Below are 15,149 nucleotides of genomic sequence, written 5' to 3'. Positions count from 1 at the left end.
CGGAGTTTAGTCTAGATATATATGGTTCGTTTCTCAAAGTTATGTGAATTCTATAATTCATATCAAGTAGTCAAAAAAGTCAAGCGTAAATTACAAAAACACTTTCAATAGTCACGATAGTGTACATGTAACATTGGCATCATAGCGATTGGGAATATCATTGAAAATCGTAAATTATATCGTTTTTTGTACTGTATTGTTTTTACACGCACTGCATTAACTGCACATAAACATATCTAACACATACATATGTGTCTCTGCCCCTCTCAACAGTATAAATGCCTCAAAAACTAACTCTTATAAAAATATCATGGGCGCATCCATTACAGGGGCGATAACCTCTCCAGATTATCTTAGTTGTACTTGTCAAAACTTTTTTTTTAGGAATTTCGGTCCTCAATGCTCTTTAACATCGTACTTAATTTGGCCTTTTTAACTTTTTTTGCTTTGAGCGTCTTTTGTCTTTTGATGAGTCTTTTGTAGACGAAACGCGCGTCTGGCATTAATACAAAATCTAATCTTGGTATCTATGGTGAGTTTATTTCCATTTGAATTGTTTCACATTATGTCATATTGTGATCTTTTATAGCTTACCAACCGGTATGACTTTTTTTTGTATTTGTTGAAGGTCATACAAATACCTATAATCATTACGTAAGTGGACAGCTGGAAAAATATCAAATTTCTTTATATTAGTACTTTTCTCAAGTACTAGTACATTATTTGTACTACTGAACAAAATGATTTCATATCAGCAACTTTTTCCATTCAAATTCATTTGATAGATTTGACTAATAACTATACAATTTTTGAAATTTGTTTTAATTTCGTTTAATTGATTTACGCAAAGATGTTTCTAATAAATCGCCCAGTAGAGAACTGTAAACAAGCATGCTTGTGAGTTTTCTATAAGAGAAAATACATTTTTTCTCGTTTTTTTTCAATAAACTTTATTGTAGGTCAGAAACAGACAGAGAACAAATAGACCAGTTCATCTCAAACCTCCCAGATGCTAGCCTCTTAGATCTTCCATGTCCCTTCACTACTACAGTATGCAATGAAACTGCAAAGTACCGGACTATTGATGGATCCTGCAATAATCTGGAACATCCGTATTGGGGGAAATCATTTACTCCATTTGATAGATTTTTAAAAGCAGAGTATCAGGATGGTAAATAATATCTTAGATTTCCTTCATCATCACGATGGGAAGATTTAAGCTCCATACGATATTCTAATCTTCTGATTTGTTGTCTCACGATGTGCCTATGATTTTAATTGGCTAAAATTGTGACATTTACTGGAAAGGAGAAGATAAGAAATACGGAAAATAAGAAATGTAATAACAGTACGGGTATTCAAGACTCAATCAACAAATTTTACCTCATATTGACGTAAAATATGATACTTTGAATCACTTGGTATCTTTTAAGAAACGTTAAACGTTTAAATTTCACTTTCGTGGAAATAAAGCATCTTATTTTAATTTTAAACTTCTTTTGATACATAAGCTAAATAAGAGTGATGTTGATGCATTTGTCTGACAACTAAACACAAAGTTAAATTGAATAAAAATAAAAAGTGCAAAGGTTTTTGTCAAAATGACTTTCTAATATTTTAAGAAGCACCATAACTGAACTGTTTAAAAAAATTTCCTTCCTTGCAATAATATACATGTTAGACAAATCCTAGATGCACTGAGCATGTTATCTAGTTACTCATAAATAATAAACCCTAGGCTATAATTTCATCAAATGAATCTGTTAAACTATGAAATGTATTAATTGTTGATTTTAATATATCTTGTATCTGTTTAAATATACATTTCTTTTACGACATAATAATAGAAACAGTTTCAACAATTTTAAAAAGGTACGGTGTTCTGCGCAGTATTAAACATTTTGTCAATATGTACACTGCAGTATAGTTCATCAGGTCTTGTATACTAGATCTGTGACTTTATTTTGTATTCAGCATTTAACATCTTCTCCTGTCCGGGACATGTGACAATTTTCACACATAGCTGTCAATATAATGAAATTCTAGGCGACTCACTGACATACATGTGAAAGGTTTAGCTAGCTATAAAACTATAATTATTCCATTTTTGTTTTAGGTAAAGTAATGCCTGAAACAATTCAGGATATAATAGCTGTTTTCCATTCATTTGATGTAAAGACGTTAAATTCTGGTTTGCGTAGCAACTTTGACACATTTAGACGTGTATAGAAAAAAAAACCATTTAAAATATATGACAAATTCAAAAACATGCATCATGCTCATTTTCCTTTTAAGCATCACAATCACCTAGAATATTTAGCAAAGTAAGCGGAACAGCATTAGAGGGTCCACGTGAGATCAGTAACTTTGTTCACACCACAAGTACACTTGCCGATATTGATCCAGCCATTAGCTCCTATATGATGACATTTGGACAGTTCCTTGATCATGATATAACAAAAACAGCTTTAGCCAAAGGTAATAACATTGTGATTTGAAAAATGTATGTAATGGTCTTTCAATATTTCTTCTCACGGTGTTTATGTATCACAACTCGCTATGATCGTTTCTGTAGTGACGTTTTGGTGTATAACTCATAAACTTGCATGGGGGATTCCGTTACACCAATTTACTGAAAACCTTTACTTAATTCTTCCATGGATACAAAAACTTGGTTTTCAAGTTTAGGTGTACTTATAGAAAAATCATTTCAAACTATAAAAAACGGTGATTTTTTAAACCGAGCCCAGAAATTTAGATACGATCCGGTTACACTTCTAAATCCTTTAAAAACTTATTCTAAAAGGTTGCCTTTCTGGCACTGTAATACAATCTTTGAATATTGCATTTAGTGGTTTACATATTGGTTTCGTTATAAGTAAACTGAATTCATATCAAATATTACGCGTATGTACTTTCAAGGTACTAGAATGTTACTTAATACTGTCGAAGGAAACGTGATTGAAGGCGTTGACAATACAATGAAAACATATATTCTTAAATTATTAATGTGAATTAATGTATTATTTGGTGACTCGTTGAATATTCATCTTTATTTATTTTCATAGAAAAGCTAACTGATTATGAAATTATTTTTGCCTATTCATTTTATAATTTTGTTATAGCCTATTCATTTTATAATTTAATCATAGCCTATTTATCTGATAATTTGATATAAAATAATATTATGCATTAAGGAAAAACTCAAATGATTAAGGTATAACACATAGTGAAGAAAGCTTTGATAACATTTTCTTGTTATTTTCATTACAGGAGCCTATCCTTTTAATTTAGACTGCTGTAATCCTAGTAGGTAAGTGTTCAGGCAATCATTATGACAAAAGGTTAAACATGGGTAAGCTTAATTTATATAGAAATACTTATATCTCATTCAGTCTTTGAATTAAGAAACAAAATATAAAAACAATACCTCCATAAATCACATAATATTACATTATAATAAGCAGACACTTGCGAATCAGTCGTGGGTTTAAGGGAGTGGTTTAAAAAAATATGCATATATTTTTGAGGTACGTATATATTTTGAATTACACATACGTATGTATATGGCGTTTTTATGGTTGTCCAGGTTATATATTATCCTCTTCGAATCTTTTATCGTTTCAATACTGTAAATTTACCTGTTAATCCTCTGAAGAAAGAAAACGAAATAGTTTTTTTTAAGATTGTACAAAATAAACTTGAAAGTAATTATAAACAACTATAATGCATTGTAGACCAATCAATTCAGATTGCTTTCCATTCACTATACCTGGTCACGACCCTTACCATCGGGAAATACTAGGACTTAATAGGAGATGCATGAATTTTGTTAGATCTGTAGCAGCTTGTGACATTGGTTGTAATTTAGGTAAGTTTTTTCATTAATATTATTATTATGCAAATTAAACCAAGAGAAGATAAAAATATCTATATATAACAGTATTGTTTTTGAAAAATTTAATTTTCTTTCTTTAGAAAATTATAATTACCTAACTTATAATGTAAATAGGGTGTCGGCTTTTTGATCCGAATGTTGCCTCTTTAATCCCAAATGCTCTTCAACTTGGTACTGATTTGGCTTTATAACTTTTGTTATGAGCGTCACTGATGAGTCTTATGTAGACGAAACGCGCGTCTGACACACTAAATTAAAATCCTGGAACCTTTGATAACTACTTTAACAAATTCATTATTTCCAGTGTCAATTTTATCACAGAATAGATCAAAAGTAATAGTTTTCTTAAAATCTGGCAACAACAACACATCAAACTCTCTAACGAGCAACAACTTTTGAAAACAGGCAACAGTAATAGACACTACGCTTCAACAACTGTCATCAATACAATCAACCCAACATTTTGTCAATTTGTCAACAATAATACATTGAATCAACCTTGCTATATTCCATTGTTACTTTCTGCAGTTATGCAGTTATTTCAAATTTTCACCAATTGCCAATTTATTAAACTCACTGTCTTAAGTTGGACTGAACCTGAGTGAATAATATGAAGTTTAACAAAAAACGTAGCATACAGCAATACAGCCAATACTTGGTAATTGAAGACTTAATAATAAAAAGAGATAATATAAAATGATCTACCTAACAGTACTAGACTTAACGCCTGGGTATGTGAATATTTCAGGTTATCGGGAGCAGATTAATGAACTTACACATTACATTGATGGTTCTAGTGTTTATGGTTCTACTATTAAAGAATTGGATGCATTGAAAGACCCTACTGATAATGGTAAAGTATATTTAAGTGTTATACATATACGCACTAAAATTTAGAAAGCATGTTTGAATAACGTCTTAAGGCCGTACGGTGACCTATAGTTGTTAATGTCTGCGTCATTTTGGTCTCTTGTGGACAGTTGTATCATTGGCAACCATACCACATCTTCTTTTCTTTTTTTTTCTATTAAACGGAGAGTAGAAACAGAAATTTCCAAAAATAATGTTATCCATTCGAATCAAAATAAAATGACTTTACACAGACAAATAACTTCATCGTTCAATCACGATAAATATATTTTATATTACACCTTTTCCGTTTTCAGTAACTGTCTATCAAACTTCATTGTGAATCTGGTTTTAATGATGAATTAAACAATTCGATATTGCTGTGATAAACCTTAAAGCAAAGGATAATATTTAGTTTTTACATTAAAAATGCTTTTCCGTCAATGATTTCTATATCAGAATCACTCAGGAACGATATGATTCAAATTGATTATAAATAATATCACACGCGTCTTAAGCCCAGTTGATAGAGAGAAAAAATTTCCGGATCAACTGTATTTTTTTTCTCGTTCTCAATATGCATGAAATATTTTCTTTTCATCAAAAACAATCAATCAATCAAGTTTACCAGTGAATTTGTTGGTAATAGAATTATTAAATTTATATCGGCATGCGTCTTCGTAAGTTTTTTTTAGAATGCTGTTTAGAATTAACATACGCATGAAATGACCTTCTCTATGAAGTCTGTGGTATATCTTTGCACACTTTATATGTAATATTTTTATGATAACAGGAATGATGTTGGTTTCGACTGATGATAGACTGCCTCTTGATGACTCAGATACTCTTAGTTGTACATCGGATGCAGATAAGACATGTTTTAGAGCAGGTACGTGTTAGTTTATTACCATAATATACAATTGTATATTAACAAATGGACATCAGAACTGATCATAAAAGTCGGAACACAGGTATACAACTTAATTGTGAAGGATACACAGGTATATGAACAATTGCCTTTTGTTATCAGGAATCAATAGTTTTAATGAATTTCAAAATGTGTGTATAGTATATTTATGAGTTTTGGAGATCACCTAAGACGCATAGAAAGTTTTCAATATGTCCGCGATTGAAGGGTCTGGAGTTGTAATATTTGGTTCAAACCCTATCATTTCTTTTGGAAGAGCATGCTGGTCAATATCAGTCAGTCGACAATGTGTTCAATAGGAATAGTCAAAATTAAAGTTTGTTTTCAAAAGTATAAACGGATATGAATTTGTTTTAGAACATATGCCTCAAAGTTTTTTTGTTTTGTTTTATTCGTCTTTCGAATGTTTCCAAACCAAATGGATGAGTTTGAAATACATTACGTCTATATAGTATATGTTTGCGTTCAAAGATTTTCACATAAGGTTATAAGTCGTCCATGTACTGTCGATCTCAACTTTCGAACAGTGTTTTCAATTATAGCTTTTTTATTTTGAAATAATTCAGTTTTCACAACGTATAATATTATATTACTCTCCAGTTCAGGATATCCTATAATCTGATATTTTTGTTGTTGTTGCTTGAGTTTGTGCAGTGTATTTTGTTTTGTTCCCTTTTTTACTTTTTTTTTTTGGTGATATTCCTTTCCCCCTTATTATGGTGTGCATATTCAGTTCATTTTGTCCATTCGTTTTTGATGTGTTTTGTCATGTGATTATGAACTTTCCAATTGAATTTTCCTCAGAGTTCAGTATTTTTGTGATTTTACTTTTTAATCATGAAAACCTTTCATCAATCCTGTCTAAACTATGTGCTGATAATCTGGTTTTGCACAATGTCATTTAAGGTACCAATACCGAACTTCGAGGAATATTCAAAAATGAAAGACCTAATCAAATGGCAAAATCAAAAGCTCAAGCACAGTTAATTTTCGCTGACTACTATAATACTTCATTAAACGTAATTCCGTTGGATGTGTACTCATTAATTATTTAGTTTAGGATGTTTTGTCTTTAAGTGAAATGTTAGTTTAAACTACAGCTTTCAGCAACTACAAATACACATTGATCGGTACTTTGCGTTTTTGATTTTTTTTTGGTGCCTTCTGACAACTTGATTAATGGAGAGAATGCAAATCTGCTTTTACAGTTTGTATTTCACTACTTCGCAATGTTGTGGTAGGATTGAGCGCTAACAAACGTGTTTAACTACGGTCGATTCTTATTGAATTTGTTCTAAGGTGTAATAGTTCAGCGGCTGTCGGTTGATAAGGGATTAAGGTCTTATTTGTTTTCATGTATTTTCTATGTTTCATTTTCAGTATATGAAAAGAAGTCCATCGAAAGGGAAATTGAAATTCAGTTATAAGATTCAATATTTGTAATCAACGCTCTGTACTAGAGGTCGGTTATTTACAAACGTATCAACCGTATCGTATACGTTGACGCATCCGCATCCGCAGATATATCGAAAAATATTATGTGATCCCGAGCTTATTGATAAGATCATGCTTCATTTTACAAAATCTAATTGGAATCCCTTCGAAACAATCAAACATACACTTTCAATATTTATGAAAGTTGTGTTTTCTAAAAAAAAAAAAAAAAGGAGTTCTATCAACAACTTTTACATGTCGTTAGAAAGGGGCCAATGTAGGGCAGGTACACGAATATCGTACACAATCCTTTAATAATCTACTTAAAAAATATTTCAAGATCTTACAGGAATAAATACAAAAAAATCAATTGCACTTTTTTTTTTATACATGTAGGGAACTTTGAATATTGTTCATTTGCGATGGTATCATAAGAGGTAATAGAAACACGAGTTGTCTTCAGATGTCATATAAATGAATGTACATGTAATAAAACAGTACTGAGTATCACTCTATTTGTCAAATAACAATTTGGTTCTACGTGAGCACAAGTTCATACACCGTGAAACAAACGACTTTACCGTATTCACTCCTATGATGTCTTTAAACTGGTCCAACTATCCGGAATATCTTTAAAAGTCGGGTTACATATATTCCACAAAAACTCGAAATTTCCTTATGGTTTTGTAAATTTCTGTATTAGAAATTAATCAGTCGCCCATTTGCATTACTGAAAGTACATAAAATTAATCTTTCGGGACCACATGCTCTTTTTGGTATATCTGCAGATGCGGATACGTCAACGTTTATGATACGGTTGATACGTCTGTAAATGACCGACCTCTAATAGAGGTCGGTCATTTACAAACGTATCAACCGCGTATCGTATACGTTGACGTATCCGCATCTGCAGATATGTCAAAAAATATTATGTGATCCCGAGCTTATTAATTAGACCGTACTTCATTTAAAAAAATAAATTTGAAATCTCTTCTTAAATGTGATAGTGGTGTTTTGTAAAAAAAAACATGTAACTTTGAATAGTGTTCATTTGCGATTTATCATAAAAGGTAATAGAAAGTACTGAGTATCACTCTATTTGTTAATCAACAATTAACCATTTCAATTTTTTCAATGCTACGTGAGCACAAGTTCATACACAAACAAACGATTTTACCGTATTCACTCCTATCATGCCTGTAAACTGTTCCAACTATCTGGAATATCTTTAAAAGTAGGGTTTCATATTCCACAAAAACTCAATATTTCCTTATTGTCTTGTACATTTCTGCATTAGAAGTTAATCAGTTGTCCATTTGCATTATTGAAAGTACACAAAATTAAAGCTGGGGATCATATACTGTGTTTTGGTATATCTGCAGATGCGGATACGTCAACGTATATGATACGATTGATACGTCTCTAAATGACCGACCTCTATTACTAGATTTATTTCACTTGACGGGGTTTAAGAAGTTAGTTTATTTAAAACAAGTCAATCTATATAAAGGAGTTTTGGGATAAACTCATCAATGAAGTGTTCAGTTATTCGTCCCATATCATACACTCAGTTCTTTTGTATATGCGTTTGTTGACACTGACAGGTGATTAGAATTCAATATTAATTATAACGACAATTATCCTTACTATACACATCTTCAAATAGACTGTCCTTACGCAAATTAAAACATAAGCTCCGCCCGATCAGTTGAAATAACTTTGGTAACATATTCACAAAGGCACTACAAACAAATATTTATAAAACTACAAGTTTAATTTTGCATTCGGCATTCTACATGCAATTTAAATTTGAATTTATTGAATAAAATATATAATGCAAAGGTAGCTTTTACTTTATTTTCTGATCTAAGGTTATCAATTCTTAATTGAAGTTGTTGTTAAATATTTGTAGTTATTTTCAAGAGCATTGAATGTGATCGCGTACCAGAAAACAATCATATTGAAAAAACAAAATACTTTTTCCTGTAGCTTTTTGAAATATGTTTTCTCTACGACACAGGTGATGTAAGGGCCAATACACAACCTGCCCTCAGTTCCCTTCACACTATCTGGGTAAGAGAGCACAACCGAATTGCCCAGCATTTCAAAAATAGTCCCGAATGTTATAACTGGACTGGACAACAAATTTTCGAGGAAACTAGACGCTACGTTGCGGCTGAAATTCAACATATTACCTATAATGAGTTTTTACCCAAACTATTAAGCATAGAAATCCGTGAACAATTTGGTTTGGTACCATTATTGGATGGACATTTCATTGACTATGACCCAAGTGTGCGGCCAATGATCAGGAATTCATTTTCATCGGCAGCATACAGAATGGGACATAGTTTAATAAAGGATAAGTTTGACTTTCCCAGCAGCTCTTTTGATCTTCACGTGCATTTGAACAAACCTGATTTATTATACGAACCGAGTGGTATAGAACGTTGTACACGAGGAATGTATGAAACCAAAGCACAAACCATAGACGAGAAGATGACGAGAGAAATCACTTGGAAACTGTTTGAAACTATGGCAGGAAATGGCGGAGATTTGGCAGCTTTCAACATTCAGCGAGGTCGAGATCATGGACTTCCGTCATATACAACGTGGCTACATTGGTGCACAAATAAAACAGTTCAAAATGAGAATTTTAACGCTGGTGTAGAAGGGGGTCTTATTTATCACAGTGCGGCAGCCGCGGCAAAGCTGGGCAGAGCTTATACGTAAGTAACCCAATACATGTGTAGTTAAAAGTATGAAAACTAAAAAAAAACAGGCCTTATAAGGGTATCAATTGTAAAGTTTTGTATTTAAATAGAAAAAAAATATGTCGAACACACACAAACTTGTACAATAAGTTTTATAAAATGAAAGCAAAAAAGTTATAACTCTCATGCGTCAAGATCGATTTACCTTCACCAGGAACGTTTAAAGCCGAATATTTGAAATCCATGAAAGTAAAATGACCTAAATAGTTCAAGATATATATATGAAAGAGGACCTGAAAATTAGACAAATTTTTTAAATATCAGTTTTGCCTGATAGAGTAACAAAGTTTTATAAGATACTAAAACATTATACGTAAGTTTCACTCCAATCAAATAACTGCAAACTTGGCTTTGGAGTTTGATGATCATACCAAATTGATTGGTAATTTTACAGTCATTTTATTCAAAATACTTTTCACCTTTGAGCTTCTTCATGCAAGCTTTTCTACGAAGCCATTTCATTTTCCTTTGATTAAATATCATGCGGTCTTAGTGAAAGCGGTGGTTTATATTGTTTTGTTCGTCACTTTTTCGTTGATACCATATCGTCTCTTTGTTGTTAACAATGAGCAACCAACATATGCATATACATATATATATGACCTCATCTTATAGGTACACTTGTGATATAGAATTGTTTCCTGGAGGTATATCAGAAGAACCTTTACCAGGCAGCAGATTAGGACCAACATTTACATGTATTCTAGCTTTACAGTTCAGAGCCCTAAAATATGGCGATAGATTCTTCTATGAGGGAAATACTCCCCTAAATCCACATCCATTTACACCACAAGAACTTGGAGGTTTCCGTCCAATATCAATGGCAAAGATAATATGTGAAAATACAAATATTGAACAGATACCACGAGATGTATTTTTAGAACCTTCAGAAAGGTTAGTTAGTCTAAAGTGTTAGTGTTTACAAATTGCGTAGAAGACTCCCACCCAAATCAAAGACAAAACTAAACAAACAAACAGGTTAACAAACAAAACCAAGATACGACCAGTACAGTTGAGTGATATTGGTCTCGTTTCTGAGTATTAGAGGAGAAACAATTGTTTTTTAATTGCACATTTTATTTATAACACTTTTGCATTTTAAAAGTTCCAAATTGTCTCCCTTGGGTAAACAAATGCCATTTTTTGGCATAAAAATTTAAATAACATTTTTTTTTTACTAATAAGGGAACTATATTTATTTATTTTTTAAATGAACTGTACTTTAACTAAACAATTGTAGAATGTAAGCGATTTCTTAATAAAGTTCTTTTTTTTTATTTTGATTTAACCTTTTTTACTTCTATTAGTTCAACAGAAAAAAGTACCTGAACAGAAATGCATGGTTCTTTCAAAAGTAGATTGTGAGCTTAAATGAACGGCGACCCCACATTTTTTAAAGTATAGGATAAATAGATATAGGAAGATGTTGTGCGAGTGCCAATGAAACAACTCTCCATCAAATAACCATTTAAAAAAAGTAAACCATTTTAGGTCAATGTACGGCCTTCAACCCGGAGCCTTGGCACACACCGAACAACAAGCTATAAAGGACAACAAAATTACTGGTGTCAAACCATTCAAACGGGAAAACCAACGGTCTCATCTATATAAAAAAACGAGAAACGAGAAACATGTATAAATTACATAAACCAACGACAACTATTGTACACCAGATTCCTGACTTAGGACAGGTGCAAACATTTGCAGCGGGATTAAACGTTTTAATGGTACCAAACCTTCTCTCTTTTTCTGAAACAATAGCATAACATCACAACATAGAAAACACAGTTTATTTAAAGAGAAAAAAAGCGAAACATTTATTTAAAAAAAAATGATTTAGACCAGAGAGTCTCCTTAAACAATGATTTTTTTTCTTGTTTTCTGTATAAGAAATTGTACAGTTTACTTTTACAAGTCTGAGTCATTCTTTTAAACTAGGGCTCCAGATATGGGATTATATGCATATAGTAAAGCAAAGAGTAAAATAACGAAAATACAGAATTTAAATGGAAAGTCCATAAACAAATGGCAAAATAAAAAACTCAAACGACTGGTAAAACAGCTGTTATATTGCTGACTTGGTACAGACATTTTCTTATGTACAAATTGGTGGATAAAACCTGGTTGTATAACTAGCTAAATCTCTCACATGTATTACAGTTGCATAATATTTCATTATAGTGACAACAATGTGTGAACAAAACAAACAAATACAATAGGTAAACATGTTTTTTTTTAAAGGAATAGTAGTCAACACGTTATTATCTCAATCACCAAACAAATATGTCAACAACAAAAAACCGTAGGCAAAAATACAAAAAAAAATATACCATAGCGCTATGAATAACAAAATGACGGATGGATAAGAACCGAGTCGCATTAAATGAATTTTATTGTAATGTCTTTATTTCTAAATCAATGACATTTATTTGATATTTTCAGTAATCCTTTAGTGAATTGCTCGGATCTTCCAGATATCTGTTTCCCTAAGAATGGTGGATGGAGCGATTGGAAGGACAGCTGTTGTAGTAACTGTTGTACCAGACAACAATACCGATCATGTGATAATCCGTCACCCAATGAATGCGGGAAACCATGTGAAGGATACGACTTTAGATACAAAAACGCGTGTCATTATGGCGGCGGACATGGGGGATGTTGTCACTACGGTGGTGGTCATCACGATGGCCATTAGAGTTTTCATCATGTAAACAGCAGAAACAGATTAACTTTTAAAAAATGTATAGTAAAGTTAAACAGTTGACCATTTGTTAATTTTAATCACTATAATTTTTATAATTTCGATTAGTAATGCTTAAACGTCACAGTTTGTGGACGTGAAGCTTTGAAAGTATGCAAGTATGCTTAAGCCATTATGGTACCTACATTACCAATTGTATCTGTTCTGTTTACTTTTCAATCGTTAAGTCAAGAACGTAACTGACAAACTCTAGTTTAGGAACACGTGTTGTTTGGAAATTTTATTCCCCGAGGGAATCACAAGCCCCGAAGTCAGCTCTACTGTGTTGACATGAAATATCGATGATATGGTCATATTTATAAATTTGTAAAATAAGTTTACAAAACTGAACAGCATTTAAATACTTAGGCTTTTCTACCACAGGAATAGATTACCTTACATGTATTAAGCAAAACATTAAACATATTTTGGTCCTCATTGCTCTTAATTTCGTACTTTATTTGGCCTTTTCAACTTCTCTTTGTTCGAGCGTCACTGATGTCTTTTTTAGACGAAACCCGCGTCATGCAAACATACAATATTTCAATCCTAGTATTTATGATGAGTATATTTTCTTGTTAGCTTTATTTGATAAAGTATTGTGACTTGACCGGTTTTTTTGAAACAGACAGAAAGATATGACAGAAACCCTAAAAAAAATGTTTAACTATGAATAGTAACTTTTTGAGTGAAAAGATGTTCCGTTGCTGGATTTAAAGAATGATACTTAATTAATTTGAGTAATTACGTCAGTCTTAATGTTTCAGAATTTGTTATAAGTCAAATTGTTTTTAAAGAATTAACCTTATCCAATAGTGCTAAATATACTTATTGATGTAACATGTGTTGTGTCAAAAGAGGGACGAAAGATACCAGAGGGACATTAATTTTTTTTCTTTTCGAATGCTTAGTAATTTTATATCAATTCTTCTGTAGCTTTTATGTAACAGTATATTAGGTTTCTTTTTATGAATATTACTTAACCAGCGAGTTAAAAATAAAATCAACTGTATCAGTTATCAAAACTGTAATGTGTTATGTTACTTTCGATAAAACATGATAGTGATAATTATACATTGACTTTCATTGTTACGTTGTACAGTCAGTATATATTGTAAGATAAAAGAACGTCTAATAGTTCCCTCAAAACAACCGAGTGCAAGTCCTTTTCTGGTTTAATTTATGTTGTTCAATCTTATGTTTTCTTTGTAGTGTTATGTGGACTATTTGTCTTTATTCTTGATGTTTTTTTCAAGTCCTTAATATTCAGTACACACTTTACTGATGTAATCTCATTGCAATTTATACCATAAATCTCACTATAATACATAATATTAATACAATAACCAAATATATATTTGCCGACTGCCCAACGTAATCTAGAGATCACAAAGAAAGGGATGAAAAGAGCCCAAATTATAAACCAAGTTTTCTAGATACTGATAATCTCATATCTAAGGAATCAGCAATGTAACCATCTTTGCTAATATCTGATTTCCACCTTCCATGACGTTTAATACATCTCTCATTTACTTCTGACCTGGCTGCTGCAGAAGCACCACCAGAACGTAAAGAATGCAAACCTAGGTTCAAGTCAGGAGCTACAGTCTTTAATCTACGTACAATATTCTCTTTTGTGGCTGTATAGCTTAACTTCTTATTCTTATATATCAACTTAGCTAACGCCTTAGACCTAAAAATCGGTCGAAATATAAAATAATCCGAATTAACATCCAAACTAGCAAGTGAAATGTATCGCTTATACATAACAACTGGACATGCCAAAGTGTTACCACTAGAAATAAGTATCTCGTTACCTTGTCTGTATTGATCGGTCTTGGACCGGGGCAGAAAAATAGAAATATGATCATCAAAAATCTTAACATCCCTACATGTAATAGAACTTAATTCGTCAAAGCGCAAAAATCCAGCATAGCCTATCAAAATCATAGTCAAATCTCTAACAATAAGCAAGTCATTTTCAAATTCATTAATTTTACAGAGTTCAAGTATTATATCCGAGGTAACAGGGTCCTTCTTTACGACTGGTTTTCCATTTAATCTTTTACATGATTGAGCTAACGAATGAATGTAAGCGTTATTTGTAGGATCAACGTAACCATAAAGCTCATGTACCCACTTTAAAGCATAAATTATCGAATCTAAAGTACAAGGTGATGACTTCTTGTCAATCAATAAAGTTAAAAACAATGAAACATGAATCGGATCTGCTGGTAATTCGTTAAAACCATATCCTTGAGCAAAAGATCTCCAACGATTATAACTAGCAAAGTACTTTTTTGTAGTATTGTCACTTTTAGATTGGATAAGATAAACCGACATCTTTTCTGCTAATTTTCCAAGTTCAACCGAACATCCTACAGTACTCTTCTCTACAATCTCCACAACATGTTGCCTCAGTCCTAAGCCTGAAAATCGCAAATATGGATCATTAGAACATAATATTTAAAGCTATCAACCTAAATTTAAGTGGCCATTTCCCGAAAATGCCGTTTTTACCGGCAC

At 32.0% G+C, this 15,149-nt stretch overlaps 1 protein-coding gene across 1 annotated transcript; it reads left to right on the top strand.

The window, feature by feature from the left end:
- Positions 1–1,017: 1,017 nt before the first annotated feature.
- Positions 1,018–12,855, top strand: LOC134716772 (peroxidase-like protein 3). Its single transcript, XM_063579780.1, has 9 exons — positions 1,018–1,171; positions 2,296–2,478; positions 3,274–3,313; positions 3,738–3,871; positions 4,647–4,751; positions 5,541–5,636; positions 9,130–9,838; positions 10,499–10,777; positions 12,326–12,855. Exons 2-9 carry the CDS (start codon positions 2,421–2,423, stop codon positions 12,576–12,578), a joined length of 1,674 nt encoding a protein of 557 aa, XP_063435850.1. The 5' UTR covers positions 1,018–1,171; positions 2,296–2,420; the 3' UTR covers positions 12,579–12,855.
- Positions 12,856–15,149: the final 2,294 nt, after the last annotated feature.

The sequence above is a fragment of the Mytilus trossulus genome, chromosome 4 (genome assembly GCF_036588685.1).
Source record: "Mytilus trossulus isolate FHL-02 chromosome 4, PNRI_Mtr1.1.1.hap1, whole genome shotgun sequence".
Taxonomy (NCBI): Eukaryota; Metazoa; Mollusca; class Bivalvia; order Mytilida; family Mytilidae; genus Mytilus; species Mytilus trossulus.
Note: the sequence above shows the minus strand (reverse complement) of the source record. Positions and strands in the feature narration are given on the sequence as shown.